At 55.9% G+C, this 23,279-nt stretch overlaps 1 protein-coding gene across 4 annotated transcripts in view; it reads right to left on the bottom strand.

The window, feature by feature from the left end:
• Positions 1-129: 129 nt before the first annotated feature.
• The window catches only part of ZNF516 (zinc finger protein 516), a 124,719-nt gene continuing 101,569 nt past the window's right edge, over positions 130-23,279 (bottom strand). For 2 of the 4 annotated variants that reach the window (XM_043559100.1, XM_043559099.1), the window contains exons 3-4: positions 20,188-21,648; positions 11,454-12,007 (exon numbers count right to left, since the gene is read on the bottom strand). In XM_043559100.1, the coding sequence (XP_043415035.1) occupies positions 11,814-12,007; positions 20,188-21,648 (1,655 nt within the window). In that variant the 3' untranslated portion in view covers positions 11,454-11,813. Of the gene's footprint in view, positions 4,387-11,453; positions 12,008-12,845; positions 12,951-20,187; positions 21,649-23,279 lie in introns of those variants that run through there. The other 2 variants (XM_043559102.1, XM_043559101.1) reach the window with 2 other exon arrangements.

The raw sequence follows: 23,279 nt of genomic DNA on the forward strand, positions 1-23,279 counted from the left end.
TGCTTATAGAAATAAAGAGCACTAACGCTTTGGTGTGTGTTCTTCCAAAAAAAGAGAAAACCACAGATCAAGACAGTCAAAGGATTTAAGCCACCTCCTGAAATATGGGAAAAAGGTCTTACAAATCTCTCAAGAACTCCAAGATCTTTTTATTGATTTCAAATTCCAATAGAATGAATATGTTTTATCTAAATATTTTTATCACATAACTGAAACATTGAATTATTTTTTTCAGAAATAGAGTTAAATACATCAATCTAGTTACAAATTCTAATATAAAGAGTACAAAATATAATGTTATAAATTGTATTTAAAAAAAGAAATACAAATTCTATGGTCTTTTGCATTTTACTGCCTCAAAGCATAATTAGCAAAGTTGATGAAGAATGAACAGCCTCCCTCAGTCCCGTCACGCAGGCCCCCGGGGGGCTCTGGAGGGCACTTAAACCACCTCTCCACGTCCTGGCCTGTGATTTTTTTTTTTCTCAGTGAACAAAACGTTCTGCAACTAGAACTCACCAAAGTTAAAAGCAGTAAAACAGCATACGCTCCTTCGTCTGCAAAGCGGGAAGGAAAAGTTAGGCAAATACAGTCCCTCCTCTCTGTACGTTACGGAAGCCTCTCAGGGCTTGGCGGGCGATGGCTTGGTTTGCGTTGAAGCAGGATTACTGGTGAGGAGAACGTGGCCATGAGAATCCAGGGGGTGTAGTATCCTCGGGCACCGATGGACAAGCGCTGTCACTTTCCACAGAAAGTGCAATGTTTACCCTGTGAGCTACTCCCTCTCTCTCTCTCTCTCTCTCTCTCTCTCTCTCAGTGGGAAGAACAAACAGTTCCCTGAGCCAGCTCCCTGGGAAACACCAGAGAGACACCTGTTACTTCCGCATTCCACACTACAGCCATCCTAACCGAGTGCTAAGTCACTATATCTGTGTGTGTGTGTGTGTGTGTGCCCCCTTACACAGATGTTTCTAGAACGTTACATAACCCGTGACAGAGTGGCCAAGTCTGAAGATGGCTCTTGACACACTGGTCAAAATTGACATCGCTTGACCTGACCCAGCGGCCACGTTTAATTATCAGCCAGAGTGACTTCCTAGAGTACCTTCTTTGCAGGAAACCAGTGTCTTTCTTGGTTTAAAAAGTAAATGAGTCAATATCGGAGGGACCTCTCAAAGCACTTAATACTCTTCCAAAGTGAAAAGGCAAAATCCACTTGCCTTGAACATTTGTACTGTGTTTAGACCAAGGTGCAACGTATCCGTCTGAGATGCCAAGAGACCTTCGGAAACCGGGCAGGGAAATGGCACGAGAGGGGACCGTCTTCCGGAGAAGAGGCTTGCCCGCCGACTTTTCAGAGAATTTACATGTCCATTCTTCAAATTAAGGAATACGAGTGAATAACCTGAAAGATTCCTACAAGCTCATTATTATTTATGGGTTATTTGAGTTCAACAACGGGGAAGAGACGTGAGCGGGGAGCAGGAGAGGGCGAGGAGGAGAGCCAGACGGACAGAGCCGCGCCGGGAGCAGCGAGAGCGCAGGCGGGGCCGGGGAGATACACCGAGAAGCTGCAGTGTAGACAACCAAACCCTTTATTGTCTAAGTTGCATCAGACGCCAACACTGTAAAACTCCTGTTGAGAAACAAGGAAACAGCAGATCGGCAGAGGTAGTACGTGTCTGTAACAGTCAGAAGGTGACCCACAGGAGAGACCAGGCGGAGACCATCATTCGCAAAACAGCGAATCAAAACACATTGGCTAAATAAATAAGAAAACACAAATCATATTAAATACTATGGCCAAACTGACCTAAACGCATCAACGAACCAACACAATACTGACGACCAGTGGAAGAAAGAAACCACAGTCAGGCCCGAGAACGGTGCGCCTGCCTTGGAGGGCGGCTTCCTCGGAGGGGCCTAGACGTCTGTGTAGTCACGTGAAACCTACGTCTGCGCTCCACGCAGCGCACAGTTCCGTCAGCTGACTTGGCTGCGCGCTCTTCCACGGGGCCCCAGGCACGCGCCCCTCTCTCCACCGGGCGCCCCCGGGAAGCCGGCTCCCGGGAGGGTCCCTCCAGCTCCGAATGCCAGCTGGGCCCCGGCGTGCCGCTTCTGGGACAGTAAGAACGGACACGACACTTCCTCCCGTGCCACTCTGGGAACAGAGTTGCTTTTAATAACTAGGACACAGAGAGACAGACAGGACTGAGTCACTAGCCCCTGTGCGTTCCTGAACCGTCACTGCTCACGTTCAGCCAAGAAAACGAAATGCAGAATTGATCGCTTTGGGGACCCAGGCTATCAAAGTGATCAAACATAAGTCAACAAAAAGGCATTTTGCCTTCCAAGGTGAACAGAGGAATGTGTCGCTGCAACTTTGCTCAAAACGACTTTACGGAACGGTCTATTCCAGCTGCGTAACGGTATCTGCATGGACATCCCAATTACACCAACACAACGGATCATTCTGGTGCAAGAATCATCGGGAAAAAATAAGTAAGAAAGTTACATACACACACACACACACTCACACACACGTGCACCTGTATACACATACACATGTATACACGCGTGTGTGTGCACACACGTGTGTATGTGAGCTAGCCAGTTACGTTCCATGATCTGCAAGTGTCACAAGGTAACCTGAACCGTCAAGTAATTTAAACTCAGTAACAAGTAGAATCCAGAACCAAACATTAACTAATAACAACATCAACAATAATAATAATATAATAATAATTCAACAAATCATCAGAACAGGAAAACCACACGTCAGGGTTTGTGTATGTGCGTGCGCACGCGTTTCAACAAATCTTTGTATCAGAAGCCCGTTTCCTACAAAAAACTGCACGAATCCATTACTGTATTAAGTAAACTGTCGCTCTCACCAGTATTAAAGGTTAGGATAATTTCTGTACATGTAAAATTATTGCTTTTTTGAAAAATATATTTAGCATGCTTGTTTTTAATCCATTTCCTGCCTTTACAAAATTTCACAATTAAAAAAAACCTAGTAAAGCTTTTGCAAAAAATTTCACAGAACATTTTCATTCAAGGCAGCAGTAACTTTTGATAATGCATAAAATCATATGTGCAAAAATCTGAAACTCTCAGAAATATTACCATCACACACAGTGTCACGGTAACAGGAAAAGAAAATATTTATATCTGTGGAATACAATTTTAACTGCATACACTGCACGGTTTAAGATCCTTTGTTACGGGCCTTAACCCCCACCACAAAAACTTGCATTTGCGGGACAGAGGAAGAGGTATATAAAGCCGCCCCCACCCACGGGCCTGGGGACCTCCACGTTCTAGGAATGAAGAAACTCATCCTGAGGAGGGCCCCGGGCCCAAGAAGAAAAGACACCGACTTGCTGGGCTGGTGTGGGGACAGACGGGAAGGGGAGGGAGGGGGAAAAGAAGGTTCCAGAGCACCAGGGCCCCCAAAGCTGCTCAGGGATTCTCCTGCCATCACTAAAACGGGTGTAGACCGGGAGGAGGGGGGGGGGGGTTCAGTGGCTGGAGAATTCGTGAAGACAGGCAGTTCCTTCGTGAGCAGTTTACAGAGTGTAGCCCTGTTACAAAAAGGTCCTGAGAATAAACAAAGAAGCCTGCTTTTCTTAGTGTTTAACTAGCTCTTTGCCGAAGCAGAACGTACGTCCTCCCACAGATGTGTTTCCTCCGCGGGCTGGCCGAGCACAAGGGATGGGAGGGACGGAAAGAGCCAACGGGGTAACGCGCACGGGCCCCCCAAGGCCACCGGACAGTCAGGCCCTCGTCACGGGCCCCGCCGTCCCTGGCGCCCCCTCCTTCCTGTCCTCCGCGGACTGCTTTAAACACCCGCAGCGACAAGGCCGGGCTGCGGCGCCACCGCGCGTCCGCGCGTCCCCCGCCAGTCCCCCCACCCCTGCGCGAGCACCGGCCGCCTGGACGCGGCGCTCGGCCTCTTCGGTCTCTGCCACGCGCACGAGTCCCCCTCCAGTGTCTCCGACGCGGACGCCCGTGCCCCAGCGTGCCCGCCGCCACCACCGTCTGGTCTAGGAAAATACGGGCCTGGGGCGGACAGCACACGTGTGCGCGGAGAGCAGGCACGCGTCACTGCAGGGAGGCCCGTCCTCGTTTATCCTTCAAGGTCGCTCAAGGACAGGCGCCTCCCGTCGGCCTCCAGGGCCGCGCGGCCGCTGCGGGCTGTGCGGCGTCCGGTCGGGAGTCCGGTGGCTGTCCTCGGCGGGGCGGTCGGGGTCACTGTCGGTCATCCACCAGGGGACTGCTCACGGCGGTCACGGGGCACCGGGGTCCACTGGAAACGCGTCCTTAGGTTCCCTTTCCGAGAGGCACTGTCTGGACGGTATCTGGGTTAGAACGGTCTCTCCCCTGGAGGAGAAAAAGCAGACAACAGAAAAGCTCATTTCTGCCTCTTGGGGTCCAAGTGCACTCTTCCGGTTAATTTTCTCACCAACACCCAAGAACGCAAACGATGACCTGCAGGCGGCAACGCCGCCGTCTGGCCGCCGGAGACCCCCCCCCCCCGACGACCCCCCCCCCACCCCCGACGTCCGCGGTAACTCACTTTACTCGAGCGGGATCTGTTTCTAACTGTGCCCTCCCGCCTGCAGAGGCCGCTTTGGACCATCGTTTCCAGCGGCTCAGAGAGGATCATTAGGCTTCTCTGTTCCGCATGTAAGGAAGGCCAATAACAGCGTCTGAACCAGCTCTGAAGGAAAGGTTCAAGGTGGCCAGATGGAATTGGGCGAGGGTTCCAAAAAAAGCAGAATTTCGCAGTACGGAGCGGGGGAATGACAGTTCCACAACGAGGCTGAATCGGGCCACACAAACACAAAGAGAACAGCACAGCTCTCACGTAGGTCTGTCAGAACCGAATTTCCATAAATAATTACCACGTTGGAAAAACAGAAGAGGCATTCTCAAGTCAAGTGAACTGCAGGCTAAAAATGGGAGTGAATGTGGGCCCGTAGCTTTTAGAGAAGGCTCTCAAATGACACGCGAGGCGTCGCTATTTGAACAATGGCGTTTGGGATCTGAGGACAAAAACAACAGTAAGATTAATCTTACTTAACTGCATTAACCTTCAGCTAAAGTTGTGCTGAAGTGAAACCTGCCGCTGGAAATTAACATGCACGCACCAACTGGACCGAGATTCTAACCGGTTTCCAGCGACGCCTACAGGAGCCCTGGAAACAAGTTGGCGGGGAGGGGCTGGCGGACACCGCAAATTAAGTGCTTCTCTTCCGCGAATAGCGGCAGAAAACTCCCATTTAAAACCAGCCCTACATTTCGTGACATCTTCCAGCCGAGTCTGAAGGCCGTCAGAAAGATACGCCGCGAAAACGGGGGGTGGGCGGTTGGGGCGGGCACAGGGGTGCGGACAGAAGCTGATCTGAAATGCAGGAAACGGTAACTGAACTCCCTCCAGTAGATGAATTTCCTGCAGTAAACTGAGGAAGAGGTTTCACATTTTTGCCCAGCGACATCACCCCGCGGATAGAGTCATCAACAGGGTTCTTTCAGAACTGATTCTAGATACATTCAAGGAAGGAAAACGGCCTTTGGGTTTGCCCAGAGCAAAACGGGAGCGGTTGTTAGCCATTAGGGGGGTGGCCTTGGAAGTCTCTACGGAGTAACTGTATGTAGCAAACAAACTTGCTGGCGATTCCAAACCATCTGGACCTTGTACACACAACAGAGGCCACACCCCCGAGGGGCCACCTGGACTTCTCCTTGGGGCCAGAAAACACACACCTGCCCCTGGGCAGATACAAAATACCACTAGAGAGTTAGCAGGAAGATGGGCCTCCCTACTCATCAAGGGCTGAAGGTTTCAATTCCAGAGCTCAGAAAGTTTTAAAAATGTGTGTTTTAAAAAGACTGCAAAATCTGGATAACCCTAATAACTAGGTTGTGAAATTTAGTCCATAAATCTAGACACACAGATGCCTACTTTTGCTTTGTAATTGAAGGGATATGTTCCAATAGCAACTCATTTTTTTAGGGAGTCATTTTTACTTGTTGATTCTTTGGGACTAACATTTTACTATGTCATACAGCTGTCCTTCAGGCTTTTTAGGAAATGAATGAAATTCATCCGAGAAATCGGGCTAAGGGGAAACGTAGCTACAGAAGCAAGGAGTCCCAGAAACACTTAAATTCAGCGCACACACAGTATTTTTCGAGCACACACAGGTTGCTTTCTCCCTCCTACAAGACAGAGTACTCAGAAAAGGAGAAGCAGGTTTATAGAAAATTTGGCGCTTTTTTTTTTTTTTTTTGGCCACCGTGTAAATTGTGGGCTTTTCGGTAACGCTGAAGTATCCTTGTCTAGGGCATTTTGATGTTCTAGGGGTGGAGACTGACTTCTGGAACTTGATAAGCCATACGGATTTCCCTTTTGTCTTTATAAGCTAAGGGAACGCACATGCCCTCGTGTGTGGGGGTTAATGGCATAAACACAAAAAAAGCCTGTCCCCAACCCCCCACACACATGAATCTCTCACCCTTCAGACAGATGGGGACAAGACTTGCATCAGACACGCGGTATAGCGCCCAATGCATGACAACATCACACACAGCACCTCACTGACCAGGACCTCCACCCAACGAACCCCCGCAGGCAGGAGCTCACGCTACGGCGCGTAATTTTAGACAAATCACTCACTATAGTCACAACTTTTCACAGTAGGCTCCACTTACAGAAAAATGGGTAACGTGTTTTAAGATGTCTGCTTGGGTGTTGTGAATAACAAACTCGCTTAGCCAGATGCGCTGAATTCTGAAATTCGATCCGTGGTGCTGAGAATCTCGAAGTCGGACGACAAGAGATTCTACACGGACTCAAACACGCCCGCGACGTGATTTCTCCATCGTCTGCGTCGTAACATCCGTGGCCAAAAATGAGATAAATTAGGTTGCCATTTATTTTCTCATTTCCTGGTATTTTGATTAATGGAATTATTTCTCCAGCTTAACTATTTTAAAATAACATTTAGAATAATAAGAAATAAACTATTAATCATAGTCTTTAAACTCTGGCAAGAAACCTAAACAAACTGAAACACCAGATTTCGTATTTCAGCAAAAGTCAGTCTGGTCCTTTAAATCCAAAAGCCAGGTGAGTGCAGGGAGAGAGGGTTAATTTTTCTTGGTTCTAAATATTATTTTCATTTCTGATGTGTAACAACATAATGGAAAAAAAGTTTCTTCCCAACACACACAAAAAGCCTCCTAGGTTCTTTTTTTTTGTCCCCCTACCATCCATGGGACAACGATACCCATATTTCAGCCTATTATTTTCAAAGCATGCTCTTCCTACTGATGAATATCGGTGATTACTAGAAATTAAACATTTACTGAGTCACGGAAAGCTCTGACAAAGCATCCTGAAGGTGACGATAGGCACGCAGCTCTCCTCTCGTGTACAATTCTGCTTGGAATACTAGCTCCCTGATGCCTGCAGTTTAAATCACATGACAACCAGAAGGGACACGGGGGCCTTTATTCCTGAGGGAGGGGGAGAACTACCCCACCGCCACGGCCACGTTCCGGTCATGAAGATCCCTGCACCTCCAGAACCCAGGCTCCTGCTACAGCAGATGCCAAAGGAAGATCCTGCAGAACAGATCCCGCGACCACGAGCTTCCTCCTGGAAACTCTTCCGTTCAATCCACATCTTTAGCCTCTAAGGATCCGGGAATCCTTGCCACTTGGCCTACGGGAGCAAGGAAGGCCCGTTAACCAGCGTGCGTGCGGGAAACAGACTGCTGTCAAACACACAGCAAAAGCAAACGATTTCCCTTCCCCCTAGAGTCTCTGTTCGCTCTGACCTAACTGCACCAGACCCATTTTGGCATATGGACCTCTTGCCTGTTAAGCGGTTCACTCGGATGCACGGTACGCTAGGACTTGTCACAATCTCCTAACACAGAAAACCCAGACGTTAACAGGCAAAGCAAGGGCGGCCGGCGTATGGTGGCAGATGGAAAGCGAGGTCCTCCCAGCCCAGAGCCACAAACCAGGCCCCTACGTCTGCGTGGCAAGGCTTTTCTCAAACGACACACCCTCTGTCTAAGGAACGACCAGTCTGCGAAACCAAACGAGACGGAACTCGAGCCCTTCCAAGGTTCCGACAGAGCTGGGAGACACCAAGGGAAGAAAACGGCCATCGAGGTTGGTTCCCTCGCACGGTCTGCGAGCAGGCTCATCGGCGACGGGCGTGAATGCGCGCATCCCCCAGGTCCACGCGCGTGAGCAGCGCACACCCACCCGTCCCCGAGGCTCCTCCGGTCACCTGGGACGGGGTCGTTTCTGGAGTAACGGACAGTAACAAGTGACTCTCTACCCCGGCGTGGTCACTCCCACCCAAGCACAGTACATGCTGCTGTCCTGACCTTACCGGGACCTGCGTGGAGTCAGGCGGAGAGACCCGCTCTCCGTAACCCGGTATTCTCCACCGTCTACGGCGTCTAGTTCCCCAAAAGTGAGTTGGCTGATCGGCGCCGAACGTCCATGCTGGAAGCTGTTAAAGACACATCTCCTCCTCCCCAGTCAGACCCACATACTCGGCTCTCCTGCTGGACATCCCTGGCGGGAGCCCCAGGAGGCACCCCAACCTTGGCTCAGACGTGACCTGGAACCAGGTGCGTCGGGCTTCTCGCTGCCAAGCTGCGGGCTCAGGCAGGCCTGCTCCTGAGAGCCAGTGGCTGCGGCCAAAACCAGGGTCGCCTGGGTCCCTTCCCTTTGCGCACGTCCCACCGCGGTGCCCGAGAACACCCTTCTGTTCTCTCCCAGCCGCACCCGACCTCAGGGCCCCGTGTCTCTCACCGATCAGCCCCCGCACCCCCACAGCGGTGCTCAGCCGCCTGTCCAGAAGGTCGCGACACAAGACACAGCACCGACAATGCCATCTTCGCTCGGGGCTCCCCAGGGCCCAGAGGACGCCCTCCGTCCTCCAGTCCTGCTGGACTTCCCAGGCCCCTCTCACGGAACATGCTCCTGACCCTCCGGGGGGCTCCTGTGGGCAGCCCCTGCCCCTGCACGGCCTTCCAGATGCCCCGGTCTGGGTTCCAGGACCCCCACCGACTGGCCCCCTTGCCTTGCTTTCTTGTCTAAACCACCACCTGCACCTTAAGAAACAGAGGAGCACCTTGTCTGCACAGTATTTGGGTCGTCTCTGTGTCACAGAGCCTGGCACGTGGCAGGTGCTCAGGAAACACGGTCAACCAAGAGTAAATGGCTATTTGAAAACAGAACTCGCATCCATGATGAGCATCTATAAAAGTCCATTAACTGTGTCACATCATAGAACTCCTGCAGGAACACAGGACAGTGCGGGATTTAAAAACGCAAACCAGGGGCGCCTGGGTGGCGCAGTCGGTTAAGCGTCCGACTTCAGCCAGGTCACGATCTCGCGGTCCGGGAGTTCGAGCCCCACGTCGGGCTCTGGGCTGATGGCTCGGAGCCTGGAGCCTGTTTCCGATTCTGTGTCTCCCTCTCTCTCTGCCCCTCCCCCGTTCATGCTCTGTCTCTCTCTGTCACAAAAAATAAAATAAACGTTGAAAAAAAAAAAAACGCAAACCAACAAAAACAAAACCCATGATCCACAGTTTCTGAAGTGTCCAGGAGAAGAACGGGACTCATATATCAGTTCACGTTAGCAAAGCACGCCCAACGTGAAAAAGAACACGACTGGGGAAGTTGAAGGACTCCCGTTGCAGACAGCCTCAGGACCTGTAGCACACCCTAAATCTGGCGCGGCAATTGTGGGTTTTTTTTTTAAAGTACGGAAGCGACAGGATAAGAAAAATACGAAGGCTTAAACCTCTGGGACCGACGTGGTTTTCAACTATCTTGGCAGACACGTCTCCTTGGGAATTCTTAAACTCCAAAGTTTGCTAAGGAAGTGGAGTTTCCTTAGAGAGCCAGAACATTCAGTGATGAGTCAACCAAAGCTCCTTTAAATCTAACAGAGGACAAAACCGACGAGCAGGGGCCATGGCCGCAAACCAGCTGCCACAGAGGGAGAGGCAGATCGCTGTGGCGTCAGCGTCACCGGCCTGGGCGGGCGCCGTCCCCAGGCCGGAGGGAAGGACAGCTGACCCACCGGGGGCCTTGCTCACCCTGCACCTCCGTGGACCCGAAGTCAACAGGCCGGTTAGTGATAAGCGTAAGACGGCAGAACCTGAGTTTACGGAGACAAAGAAAGAACAGAAATAAATCTCTTCCCGCTCACAATCGAGGGTGAGGAAGGAACAACGGCGAGGAGTTCTCAGCGCAGCTCCAAGTGGTGCGGAAGTAACTTCAAGTACAGTCTTAGGGATTCGCTTTGTTGATCTGTTTCTCCCCGTGACAGGAGCATTTGTAAGGGGCTTGAGTAGAATCGACACGCAGCAAACAAACTCACGTGTATTCATTCCTGAAGAATCTCGCTGAGCTATGCATACGCCTGCCTGGCGCTTCCCGCCCCTTGCCAGCCGCTCTCGTCAAAAAGCCGCGTCTTCGGCAGATTTAACGGGTCACCTATGTGCACAGGAACACTTTGGACTGACTCCAGGCGCAATCTCGATGTGTAGTCCTCCACTTACGGTGCGACTTTGTTGTTATCCATCCCACAAACACATCGCGGTGGCTCTTGTCACAACGAGGTTTATTTGTTAAAACGGAGAGTGCTACCTAAATCGGACTGAGGTCCCATGTGTACGGACACCTTTTAATTCCGGATTCAGAGAGATGTTACCTAGTTCATAAACTGTCAGAGCATCATGACATAAGTTCCGTACATGCTAGAACTGTAGGTTTTATCGAGACAGAGATCGCTTACTAAAAACCTGTAACACGTGACAAGGCATTTTGTCAAAGACATCAAGAAAAGGCTCCGAGCAACAGCTAGGAATTCTCAAATTGCCAGAAAACAAAAAAACAAACCTCTGACGAGGTAGCGTCCATTCTAAGGTCAGCTCTGTCCTTACAGCAGCGACCCTGTAAAGCTGTTCCGTTGCTAACCTTCCCCTCCAGAGAAACAGACCAGAAAGGCTCTTGAGATGCCCTTGGCACCTCAGTCCCCGTGACCGATCTCAACAGCCATACGTCCCGCAGACGGGACCGGAGCCACGAGCTTGATCCATCCCCGACAGGGTGTGGACGCCTGCTCTGGTCGCAAATCATCCACGGGGAGGGTGTGAGGACGTGGGACCTTCTAAGACAGCCCGTGGTGTCTCCCAGCAGAGCACCGCTCACGGGGGATCCGAAGGAGCACCGCACCAGGGAGAGGACGGAGCTGAGGAGCACCACCCCCATCAGAGCACCGCTCACGGGGGATCCGAAGGAGCACCGCCTCAGGGAGAGGACGCGGCTGAGGAGCACCACCCCCAGCAGAGCACCACTCACGGGGGATCCGAAGGAGCACCGCCTCAAGGAGAGGACGCAGCTGAGGAGCACCACCCCCAGCAGAGCACCGCTCATGGGCGATCCGAAGGAGCACCGCCTCAGGGAGAGGACGCAGCTGAGGAGCACCACCCCCAGCAGAGCACTGCTCATGGAGAGTATAAAAGTACTGCTGTGGAAAAAGGACAGGGCAAAATGTGTCCTCCAACAAATTTATGCAAACACATCTGGGGAGAAAAGCATGTGTTTCTCATGTGCCCAGTCGCCACCTGTCTCCCCCAGTTCCCTCACCCCCAACAAGACCAAGAGGAGCCACGGACCTGCTGTGTCCACATAATTCACGGCCACGACGACCGTCAGCGTCTGTCAATCGCCCACAGACTGTCCCGGAAGGGCTGTGCTCTGAATCAAAGCAACGCAACGTTATTTACACTTGACGTAAGAAAGCGCCGGATGCCCTGGCGAGGAGCACCCAGCACGCCTCTTCCCAGCACCGCAGCGAAGGCCGACATCCAGTTAATCGGAAGACCTACTTGTTTGGGGGCGTCTGCAGAGGGGGCGTGGGCTTCAGCACTTCGGGGGCCGTTAGGCGCAAACACCGCTGTGGGACAAGGGACAAGGGGGCGTTAGCGCAGGCGTGTGCCCGCTTCTTCGTGACGCCGCGTTCAACGAGGCCGTTATGATAAAGCGCTTTCAACGAGAGACAGGAGCGCCTCGCCTGTGGCCGGAAAACACCAATTTTCCTTCAACACTCACTCGGAGAGACCGGGCTAGTGCTGCCGGGGCCGCTGCCCTCTGCAATCCCAACCTCGCTGGCGAAGGAAGCCACCACTGCCAGGACTAATTCCCAGGGTCTGTGCAAACGGACCCTCCCCCGCATCACTCACCATTTGGCCTCTGTCACCCGGCATCACAATGGCTGGTGCATGCGTCCTTCACACTTCTGATAAAGACCCCACCCCCCCCTGTGCCGGGCGGTGTCCCCACACACTGCTCCGGGCACACGCGGTCTCAGGCGAGCTGGGGACACACGGTCCCAGGGCCACACACCGCTGACCAGGGGAGGGGCCCTGGGTCCCCACCACGGCGGCCGGTCAGCACCGGGGAGGACAAACTCCCAGCCGTGTGGCACGCTGACAGGGGCACCATGACATCGTGTGCTGGTGGCGGCAGAATTCATTAGCATGTTTGTTTCCGAGGACCCTGCTCTCTAATGGAAACAGGACACCTGCAAACAGGCTTGTCTCCGATGAGACACTCGGATGCCAAGGGGGCACCGCCCCGGGTGCCCGACGGCAGAGTCTGGCGCATGACCAACGGGACCAGGCGTCACCTCTCGCCTCTCATGTCGGTGTCTGCGGCCACGGTCGAGGCGGCTCGGCTCCCCAGCGCCTCCCTGGGGTCCATGGGCGGCCCAGGCCCGGTGGCAGGTGGGGTACCCGTGTGGGTCCGCGTGGGGGCCCTGAGGTGACCGGGCTGCTGGAAGCGCATCCCACGCTCCGCGCACGCGAAGTCTCCCTGGCGGGCCTGCGTCCGGAGCGTCCCTGGGCGGCGGTGGCCGTGGGTGGTGTTGGGTGGGGCGGTGGCAGGGCAGGGGCGAGAGGAAAGCATCATTGGTCTGACTGTGTGACAGGGGGCGCCACAGGCCCGGCTGACGACCACCACCATCCCCCAGGCTCTGCCACCAGCCGGCCACACGCGGGACCGGCAGGAAGCGAGAGTCACGGCCCCAGACACCTGCTCCCCAGCGGGGCCTCCAAGCGACCAGATGCCCTCCCGCCATCCACGGCCGCTCGGCAGCCTGGGCAGGCTGGTGGGGTTGGCGCCTCGGGGACAGGGAGGCCACAGGCCTGGCCGCCTATCCCCGCTGCGCCACTGACACGGCCCACCGGCCCCTCACCTGTGCCCACACACGCCCTCCAGGGCTGAGACAGACGGGACACCTGGGAATCGCAGGACTTACGGCCCCAGCCCCACATTCCCTTCCGTGGGAAACGGGGTGCAGACGACCCTCACTTGTCTGCGCCTTTCCTGCCATGGGACGTCCCTCCAAAGAAAGGCTAAGAGCTCACATAGGGGAAGTGGCTCCCAAGGACCTTCTCAGGTTCTCCCCGACTCTCCCCGGTTCTCCCCGACTCTCCTCACGGGGCTCAACCCGGCGGCAACACAGAAAACAGAAACAGCAATGAGAAAGTCCCTCCTGGAGCAGCACGTGATGTCAAAGGACGCCCACGCAGCCGGGCGTTTCCGGACCTGAAGTCTGATATGTGAGCGCAAAAGCCAAGTGCAAAGGATGACAGATGGTCTCAATCAAATTAGCTGAAAGCAAACTCTCGCTGCTGCCCGAATTCAGAGTGCCTCAACAGAGCAACAGGACGCACGATCACTTCGATGCCGCGGATGGCGTGCGAGGGGATGATCGTCAGAGACAGGCACGCGCTGGCAGGCACATCAAGTCACAGCTCTCACTCGGCAAGACATCAACACGGGTCTTCGAGCAATTTAAGAACTTGCCCGCAGAGTTCTCAATTCCCCACTTCCTCATTCAGGAACGCGACAATAAGATGACACATTCTGGCCCACATCCATCCCACGGTCACCAAGGAAAGAGCACTGACCGAGGCCGACAGGACGCCCCAGCCGCTGTCAACGTGGGAAGCACAGCACAGCCAGAGTGACCTCGGGTGCTGGCCGTCGCCTTACTGCCACCGTGTGTCCCCAGACGCCGTCCCTGATGGCTGTGCACGTCCTGGACCCAAGAGCAGGACAGACGCCCCACACACGCAGTTCTGAGAACACACACAGCCAGCGTGGAAGCATCCCCACCATCGACTTCTGCCAACGGCCAACTACACATGCCTTGTTAGAACCGCTTTCCTGCCTCTGAGTTTGGCCCAGAAAAAACTCAACGTCTAAAGCAATTCTGTCACCCACTCCTTCTCCTTCTTGACCACCCAGTCGAGCCCCGCGAGAACCTTCTCTGACAATCACTTTGGTCGTGTGGAGTCTCCCATGTGTAACGGGATGGCAAGTTCGAGGCGATTCTAACGATGCCTACACAGGATAGCGAATGATAACGATGGACACGGCACCTGCGTCTTCAAGCACTAAGTCATCACAGTACCTTCTTGGAGGTAAATCTTTTAGCTGCCGATTTCCTATCTAAAGTAGCAGGAAAAAAAAAAAAAACCACACAGCACTTGTGTTCAGCCGACCTGATTTCCTTGAATTAAGTACGCACACGCACTCACAGACGCACACACGCTGTTCTCCCGTGCGTTGGGCCACATCGTTTTCTTTTTACTTTTTAGGAAGAGACCCGTTCCCTTTATGGTCAATAATAATGCCCAAGCTACTCCAAAATTCTGAGCTGATCCAAAGGTCATAAACTTCCTTGGAATTAAAGACTACCGGGTGAGCAAAGAGCCCTGACACTGACAGTCTGACCTAGAAACTGACAGTGTGTGAGACAGTAGACCCGAGCCAAAGGGAGAGAGGAACCTTCCGGAGGCCCGCGCAGACTCTGCTCCAGAGACCCCAGCATACCCGCCCACCTGCAAGGAGGAAAGGAGACGGGAAAGGTTCTAGAGACTCTACCAAGAGTCAAACACAGGAAGCACAAGACTTCTGTCACCACGTCTGCGTGTCCTTGGTGTATGTGATGGTTTTAGGCCCCAATAAGAGAGACCCGACTCAACCTCCATACTTTTCTACCTAGAATAATCTTTCTCTTGTCTTCGTGTTTTTTTCCAAAATCTGTATTATCAGATAATACAGACTGGCCACGAAGTGTGAAAACACAGGCAATTTATTACTTTATTCCTACTCCGCCATCAAAAGCACTCCTACGACATGGACAGAGGCGTCCAGCCCCCACGGCCACGCTGCGGAACGATTCCGGAACACACAGCGTGTTTCCCACCTGAAGGGCTAGCGTGAGTCCCTCCGGGAAGTGACAATGACTATCGTCACATGACATCCTTCCTCTCCTGGCGGGGCCTCCGGACTGTTCATTTCCACACACACACACACACACACACACACACACACACACACCATTCCGTCAAAACGCGCAGAGGGGAAAGGTCTCTGAGGATCCTCTTCCCTAACTTCCGGGAAGAGGCCTTAGGGGCATCTCCTGACAGCAGCGTTTTCTGTGTGCACAGATCGCAAGCGCTGAAAAACCCGCGTCCCACTGGCGGCCACAAACGTTGCAGGCCGACACAGATGGGTCGCTCTTCCTTCGGGAGACCTGCTGCATCACCACCGCAGGTGGTGCCCGGCGGTACGTTCACCGAGGGCCCGAGTGCGGAAGGTGCGCGGCAGAGGCATCAGACCACAAAATGCCACCCAAAACGTGCAGACAGACTCGGAGGGTAAGACAAGCCGGAGAGACCGTTCTGCACAAAGATGATCTAAGATCCTAGACTCGTGACGCAAAACCCGACCGGGCGGCCCACGAGAGGAACGAGTGTCCAGCGACGGGTGCAGGACAGACACCCGAAGCTTTCGTCACTGGCACCTTCGGCCACGCGTCAGGAACGTAATCTGGGGGCGCGGCGCTCCTCCCTGGGCCGCCGCCGCAGGAGTAGAGCCTCCCTACCAGGAAACACCAATACTCTGTTCGCCGTCGGACCGCGCCGGGCCTGCTCACCTCCTTCCGCTGCGTCACTCCGAGAGCCATACGTGAACACTCAAGGAAGGGAAAGGAGCCGGCGAGGGCGCCGGAGGGGCCGCCAGGAAGGGGTCCCGGGAAGGGCGCGGAGCAGGCCCAGAGAGGCGCGTGGAAGATTCAACAGGCCTTCCTGCGGAGCGCTCCGGCTGGCCCTGCAGTTGTGACAGGAGCCCGAGAGGGCACCCAGCGGACAGGGCCGTGCAGGGGAGGAGCCTGGGGTGGGGGCGGGGGTCCCAGAGGGCAGGGCCTTGCAGGGGAGGAACCCTGGGTGGGGGAGTGGGTCCCAGAGGGCAGGGCCTTGCAGGGGAGGAGCCCAAGAGGGGGTGGTCCCAGAGGGCAGGGCCTTGCAGGGGAGGAGCCCGAGGGGGTTGGGATTCCCAGAGGGCAGGGCCATGCAGGGGAGGAGCCCGAGGGGGCGGGGGTCCCAGAGGGCAGGGCCATGCAGGGGAGGAGCCCGAGGGGGCGGGGGGTCCCAGAGGGCAGGGCCATGCAGGGGAGGAGCCCGAGGGGGTGGGGGGTCCCAGAGGGCAGGGCCATGCAGGGGAGGAGCCCGAGGGGGCGGGGGTCCCAGAGGGCAGGGCCATGCAGGGGAGGAGCCCGAGGGGGTGGGGGGTCCCAGAGGGCAGGGCCTTGCAGGGGAGGAGCCCAAGGGGGTTCCCAGAGGGCAGGGCCTTGCAGGGGAGGAGCCCAAGAGGGGGTGGTCCCAGAGGGCAGGGACGTGCAGGGGAGGAGCCCAAGGGGGGGGGGGTGTCCCAGAGGGCAGGGCCATGCAGGGGAGGAGCCCAAGGGGGTGGTCCCAGAGGGCAGGGCCATGCAGGGGAGGAGCCCAAGGGGGTGGTCCCAGAGGGCAGGGCCATGCAGGGGAGGAGCCCAAGGGGGTGGTCCCAGAGGGCAGGGCCATGCAGGGGAGGAGCCCAAGAGGGGGTGGTCCCAGAGGGCAGGGACGTGCAGGGGAGGAGCCCAAGGGGGTGGTCCCAGAGGGCAGGGCCATGCAGGGGAGGAGCCCAAGGGGGTGGTCCCAGAGGGCAGGGCCATGCAGGGGAGGAGCCCAAGGGGGTGGTCCCAGAGGGCAGGGCCGTGCAGGGGAGGAGCCCGAGGGGGCGGGGGTCCCAGAGGGCAGGGCCATGCAGGGGAGGAGCCCAAGGGGGTGGTCCCAGAGGGCAGGGCCATGCAGGGGAGGAGCCCGAGGGGGCGGGGGTCCCAGAGGGCAGGGCCATGCAGGGGAGGAGCCCAAGGGGGTGGTCCCAGAGGGCAGGGCCATGCAGGGGAGGAGCCCGAGGGGGCGGGGGTCCCAGAGGGCAGGGCCATGCAGGGGAGGAGCCCAAGGGGGTGGTCCCAGAGGGCAGGGCCATGCAGGGGAGGAGCCCAAGGGGGTGGTCCCAGAGGGCAGGGCCATGCAGGGGAGGAGCCCGAGGGGGCGGGGGTCCCAGAGGGCAGGGCCATGCAGGGGAGGAGCCCAAGGGGGTGGTCCCAGAGGGCAGGGCCATGCAGGGGAGGAGCCCGAGGGGGCGGGGGTCCCAGAGGGCAGGGCCATGCAGGGGAGGAGCCCAAGGGGGTGGTCCCAGAGGGCAGGGCCATGCAGGGGAGGAGCCCAAGGGGGTGGTCCCAGAGGGCAGGGCCAGCAGGGGAGCATGGGCCCCCACCCTGGGCATCCTGTCAAAGTGTGAGGCCACCACACAGACACCAGTCAAGGGACCCAGACGAACCGATCTCAGTACTTCCCTAACCTGGGAATCCACGGTTCTAAGAATGCACTTCCCGAGGAACTACAGCTAGTTTAAAACACTCCCCTTAGGAAACCCAAATCGGGGTCAACTTAAACCCCCGAAAGCTGCTGACTGACACCTGACTACATCTCAGGACACACACTGCCAAGAGCAAGGAATCCAGGAAGGCATGTGGTTTATGGACAACTTAGCATTTTTCGTATTTAAAAGATAAATATTTGAGGGTACCCGGGTGGTTCAGTTGAGCGTCCGACTCTTAATTTAGACTCAGGTCATGATCCTGGGATCGTGAGATCAAGCCCGACGTCAGGCTCCAGTGTGGAGCCTGTTTGGGATTCTCTCTCTCTCTCTCTCTCTCTCTCTGCCCCCAAAACCTTAAAACCATTTATTTTAAAATTTTAAGGGGCACCTGGATGGCTCAGTCAGTTAAGCGTCCGACTTCAGCTCAGGTCATGATCTCACCGTTCGTGGGCTCGGGCCCGGCGTCGGGCTCTGTGCTGAGAGCTCGGAGCCCGGGGCCTGCTTCGGATTCTGTGTCTCCCTCTCTCTCTGCCCCTCCCCCACTCACTGGCGCTCGCTCTCTCTCTCTCTCTCTCTCTCTCTCAAAAATAAACATTACACAAAAATTAAACGCTAAGCCACACAGTATCTGCCTTCTGTTCTACCACCTGTACCAGCGGGCAAGTGCTCAGCTACGCCCTGAGCTCAGAGCACCTGTGCCTGCAGGGGGGAGAATCGTGCACAGGCACAGGGTGCTCACCGGGCCCTGTAAGCGCCTGGGCACGCAGTGTGTCTGTCTCAACGATCTCTGGGCACCCAGGCCGCTAGCTTCACTCTAGGAAGCTCACCAGAAGCACTGGCTCTGAGCACGCAGAAACAGACGTCAGCCTCCACCACGGACTCCACCGGCCACATCAGTGAGCCATGGAACACGTTAGTTTTCCTCCTGAGCCGAAGGCACGGTCCGTCATTCCAAGATGGCCCCAGGGTGCCTGCGGATCTGGACGGGCTCCCAAGTCCCAGGGAAAACCAGGAACTTGGGGAGAGACCCACATTTGCCGGCCAGGCACCCACGACCACACAGACATGTCACACAGCAGACTCGGGGGGCATCACTGTTGACCCAGCTGCCACGAAACCTGAACCACGCCCCCCCCCATAAGTGCTTCCAGCTTCTGGGATTTGAGGGGCCAGATCTAAAAGGTCTTTTCTGACGCTGGCCTACTTTAGTTACAGGTGCACGATGCGCAATTCAAAGACGGGCAATGAACGGACCGACAGAGCTCTGCACGGCTCTCTGAAAGCCCAGCTACGGGTGCTTGAAAGCAAGTACTCAGATTCCCCAGTGTTAAGTGACAGCTCCTGCAGTTCACGATCAGGAACGAGGGCATCCTACCCGTGTGTTCGGCAGTTGTTCCTGATTACCCTTACGAGGAGGTGTCGGTACCCAGACGCTGGCAGGAAAGGAAGACGGCCACTGAAGGCTTGTCTCTTCTGGAATCTCAGCACAAGCCCGTCCCCCAAACGTTACACGGTACCTTCATACTCTGCAGGGCTTTGCTCACTAATGCCAGTGAACTGATATGTATTTTTTAATTACGTACAGAAATAAAACTTAAAATAGTCACTTTCACGGGCGCCTGGGTGGCTTAGTTGGTTAAACGTCTGACGTCGGCTCAGATCAAGATCTCGCGGCTTGTGAGTTCGAGCCCCATGTCGGGCTCTGTGCTGACAGCTCAGAGCCTGGAGCCTGCCTCAGATTCTGTGTCTCCCCCTCTCTGGCCCTCTCTTGCTTGTGCCCTGTCTCTCTCTGTCTCTCAATAATAAGCGTTAAAAAAAATTTTTTTTTAACTAGTCACTTTAAATGAACAATCTTATCTTTTGAAAGAAAAGGGACAACGAACAGCTACTGATTTTTTGTTTGAAGTGACAAAGGAAGGGGTGCCTGGCAGGCTCAGTCAGTAGAGCGTGTGACTCTTGATCTCGGGGGGGCGTGAGTTCAAGCCTCATGCTGGGCACAGGGCTTCCTTAAAAAATAAAAATAAAAATAAAATGAAAAGACAAAGGGCGTGAGGGGCATCAAGGCTGCCCGCCCCTGTCCAACTTCAGCATTTCCAACTTACGTCACCAGGAGGGAAGCCCTGAAGGGGGCGGCAGGTAAATAATGCCCACAGCACCAGGCATGTGCACCCTAGAGGGCAGGGCTGGGGGGGGGGGGGGGGCGGGAGGGAAGCACACACGTGCCCCGCCCTCTCTGTTCTGCGATCACAGCCGGGCAGGCGGTGTCCCCACCTCCTAAGGGGAGGCTCCTCCAGAGGCCGGCCCAGGACCTGGTGACAATGCTCACACGGGGGTTGGGAAGGGGCCCGCGCGTCTTACCTCTGTGCTCTAGTGCAGGGCCGTTGGCACCCCAGCTCTGGTAGAGGGAAGCAAAGTCCTTTGGAATGTACGTCTTAAAGATATTGAGGATGTCCAGGCGCTTCTCGTGGCCGTCGGACGCGGGCTCCTGCTTGCTGGTGTGCAGCGGGGGCTGGCCCGGCGAGGCCGCGGTCCCCCCGGGGCCCGCTCCACAGCTGGCCGGCGGCCGCAGCTCCTGGCCCGCCTTGGAGGGGGGCTCGCGGGGAGGTAGAGCGGGGGTCCCGTCGCCTTTCACGTGCAGCTGGCCCTGAGGCTGAGGGCCGAATTTGGCTTTCGGGGGGTCCGGGGCACTGTGCTTATTTGGGGGACCGAGGCCGGCCCCCGCGGGGGGGATGCCGCACTTGTCCCCCGGCCTGCTGCCGGTGGGGGGCTGGGCGCCTGCCCGGGCGATGACTGAGGGCGTCGGGGTGGCGCTTCGGCTGAAGCCACCGCCGCCCGCCGCGGGCCCCGGCCGGGGGCCGGCCTCCTGCCTGGGCTTGGGCAGGGGCAGCTGCGTGGGGGCGCCGTGCTGCTCGGGGCCGTGGTGGCCAGGCCTGGCCTGTCGGTGCCCTTCAGGGCCGGCCACCCAAAGCGCACAGGGGCCCCCGGAGTGGCCGTCCTTGCTCTTAGGCAGGTGAGCGGCTTTCGTGGTCACGCCCAGGGGCGAGGAACCGCCTCTGGGCCCCGGCGCCCCTCCCGGTACCTGAGTGCGCGTGAACCGAGCGATGGGCAGGGGCTGGCACTCTTTGCCCCCGAGCGCAGGCGGGGGCCCCGTGCGTCCGCTCCGGGCAAGGAAAACCAAGTTGTTCCTGATGCTCTTGTAACCGTTGGGAGGAATCCACTGGGGGGTCACGGAGCTGCAGCTGACCTTGTGCCAGATACGTTTGTGCATCCACAGGACCTCGGGGTAGTACGTCTTGTGGCTGCAGTAAGGGCACGGGTGGACGGCCAGCGCGGCCTGCAGGGAGGAGGCCAGCTCCTTACGGCCGGGGTCATCCCGGGTCGACCTGTCACTGAGGTCCAGCGGGGTCAGGTCTGCGGCCGGCCCCCTCCGTCCGCCCCCAGCGTGTTCCTTAGTGTGCAAGTCAGACAGCTTGCCTTTCGGGTGGTGAGCCGGGCTCTCAGACGAGAGCTGCGGATCTCCTTCTGGAAAAGTCTGGTCCGAAAGCGAAGGGAAGTCTGCAGTGTCCCTGGGGGTGGGGACCTCCCGCTTTGGGTGAAACGCGGGCATCTTTAAGTCCACAGAAAACCTCGGCTGCTCTGCTCTCTTGCAGGCGTCTCTGCTCCTGTTTCCAAGTGCGGACGCAGAAGCTGCGCTCCCCGCTCCGGGCTCACCGCTATGTGTCTCTGATGCCTTACTTCCAGGTGCGTGAGTCCGGTCTCCGTTGGAGAGCACAGTCGAAGCTACCTCTTCGGAAAAGCAGCAGCGGTGAGGCTTTCCCCCTGGAGGACCAAAATGTAAAACGTGAAGTTACCATCTCTCATCAGAACAGAACGAGAACACCCAGAGCAGCACGCTCAAAGGCCCCGTGGCCCTCGCGCACCGGGTGCGCTGGTCCTCAGCAAGACTGCGTGATTCTGGAGCCTGGCTGTGCCCTCCACCCCACAGCGCCATCAAGAGTGGACCAAATATAAGGGCCAAAGGACAGTGTGTGAGGTGGGGTTTCTTTTTTCAACTGATTACATGACTGAATAGACTGTAAGCAGAAATAAAGTCTAGGTAGCTGTAACTACACAGTTACTAGTTAACAGAGGACAACCAGTTACATCAAAAAGCAAGAAATAACCACTCACTAACAGCACAAGGCTTCCCATGACTGTCAGAGAACTAACTGAAGGCACGTTTAGGGATCCTGTGGGCTTAGGCAAAAAGACCCGGACAGACTGATCTGCAGCCTGCGGTCAACACAGAGGCTGGGCCGGGACACCGCTCACTTTGCCCACGGGATCCCGTGGCTGCCTCAGAAATGTCTACGCTACGGGCTGACTTCAGACTGATCCAGAAAGGGTCCCTATGACTCTCTCTCACAAGGTCCAATGTTCAAGTCCACAACCTTGACACCAGAAGCTTCCCTTCAGAGGCACGAGAAGGGGGGGTAAGTGAAGCTACCCGTCCCTGCCTTTCCCAGGACGGGTGACCAAGAGAAGGAGGGTACCCGGGACGGGGACCCCGAGCTCTGCAGCTAGAGTTCCCACCTGCCATGCTCCCGCAAGAGAGACAAGAGGGGTGTGCGTGGACGCCCTGTCACCGGCAGGCCTGCCTCGTCCCCGGCCAGGCTGCACTGGGAATCACCACCAGCTGGGAGCTGGGCTCCGTGACCTTTGGACCCCAGGTGCTAAGGCTTCTGCCGAGTCAGACTAGACCACAACCCAAGGCGACTCAATCCGACTTGAGAAAAATTCCGTTTTACGTTTGCAAGGATGACTTCGGACATACTGAAAGACGCAAGTCAACGTTTGGAAGGTCCACCGATGTGTCTGGATGTCTTAAAACTTCCCGAAGTACAGAGGACAAATGCATCACGGACACACCACCAGAGGGATTTTCTCTCCCTGGAGCCCCGTCACAGTGGAGGTGGGTTATGATGTCAGGTGTTCTAACAAGGGTTAGATACTGCTGGTCTTGGAGAAAGAATTCTTAGAGACTTACACGTTCCAGTGGAATCTAGGGATCTATTTGCAAAAATACGTTCTTTAAACATTTTCTAAGGCTCAGGAATCCCATCGAATGGGCATTAAAAAAAAAAAAAGTATTTCAAAGGGATCTTCATGGAAGCAGGAAGGAGCCCCTCACAGGACGCATTTTCACACAGCTCTGAAGGGGAACAGTACCAAATGTTCATTTTCAGTTCGGAGGTGGTGAGCCACTCTTAAGCCATTTTCAAGGATGACGTCCACATAAAAAACGTGACTGGCATGTCGTGATGTGCAGAACGGGTGAGGGGGTAAGACCGAGCGGGGATAAGCGTTCAGATTCCTGTCGGCTCCAAAATGTTAACCCTGAAGCCAAGTCGGGTAGGTTACGTCCTGCTCGGAAGGGCGCCGAGCAGCCCTGGGAATCTCTGGACAAAAGG

Source organism: Prionailurus bengalensis, chromosome D3 (genome assembly GCF_016509475.1).
Source record: "Prionailurus bengalensis isolate Pbe53 chromosome D3, Fcat_Pben_1.1_paternal_pri, whole genome shotgun sequence".
Taxonomy (NCBI): domain Eukaryota; kingdom Metazoa; phylum Chordata; class Mammalia; order Carnivora; family Felidae; genus Prionailurus; species Prionailurus bengalensis.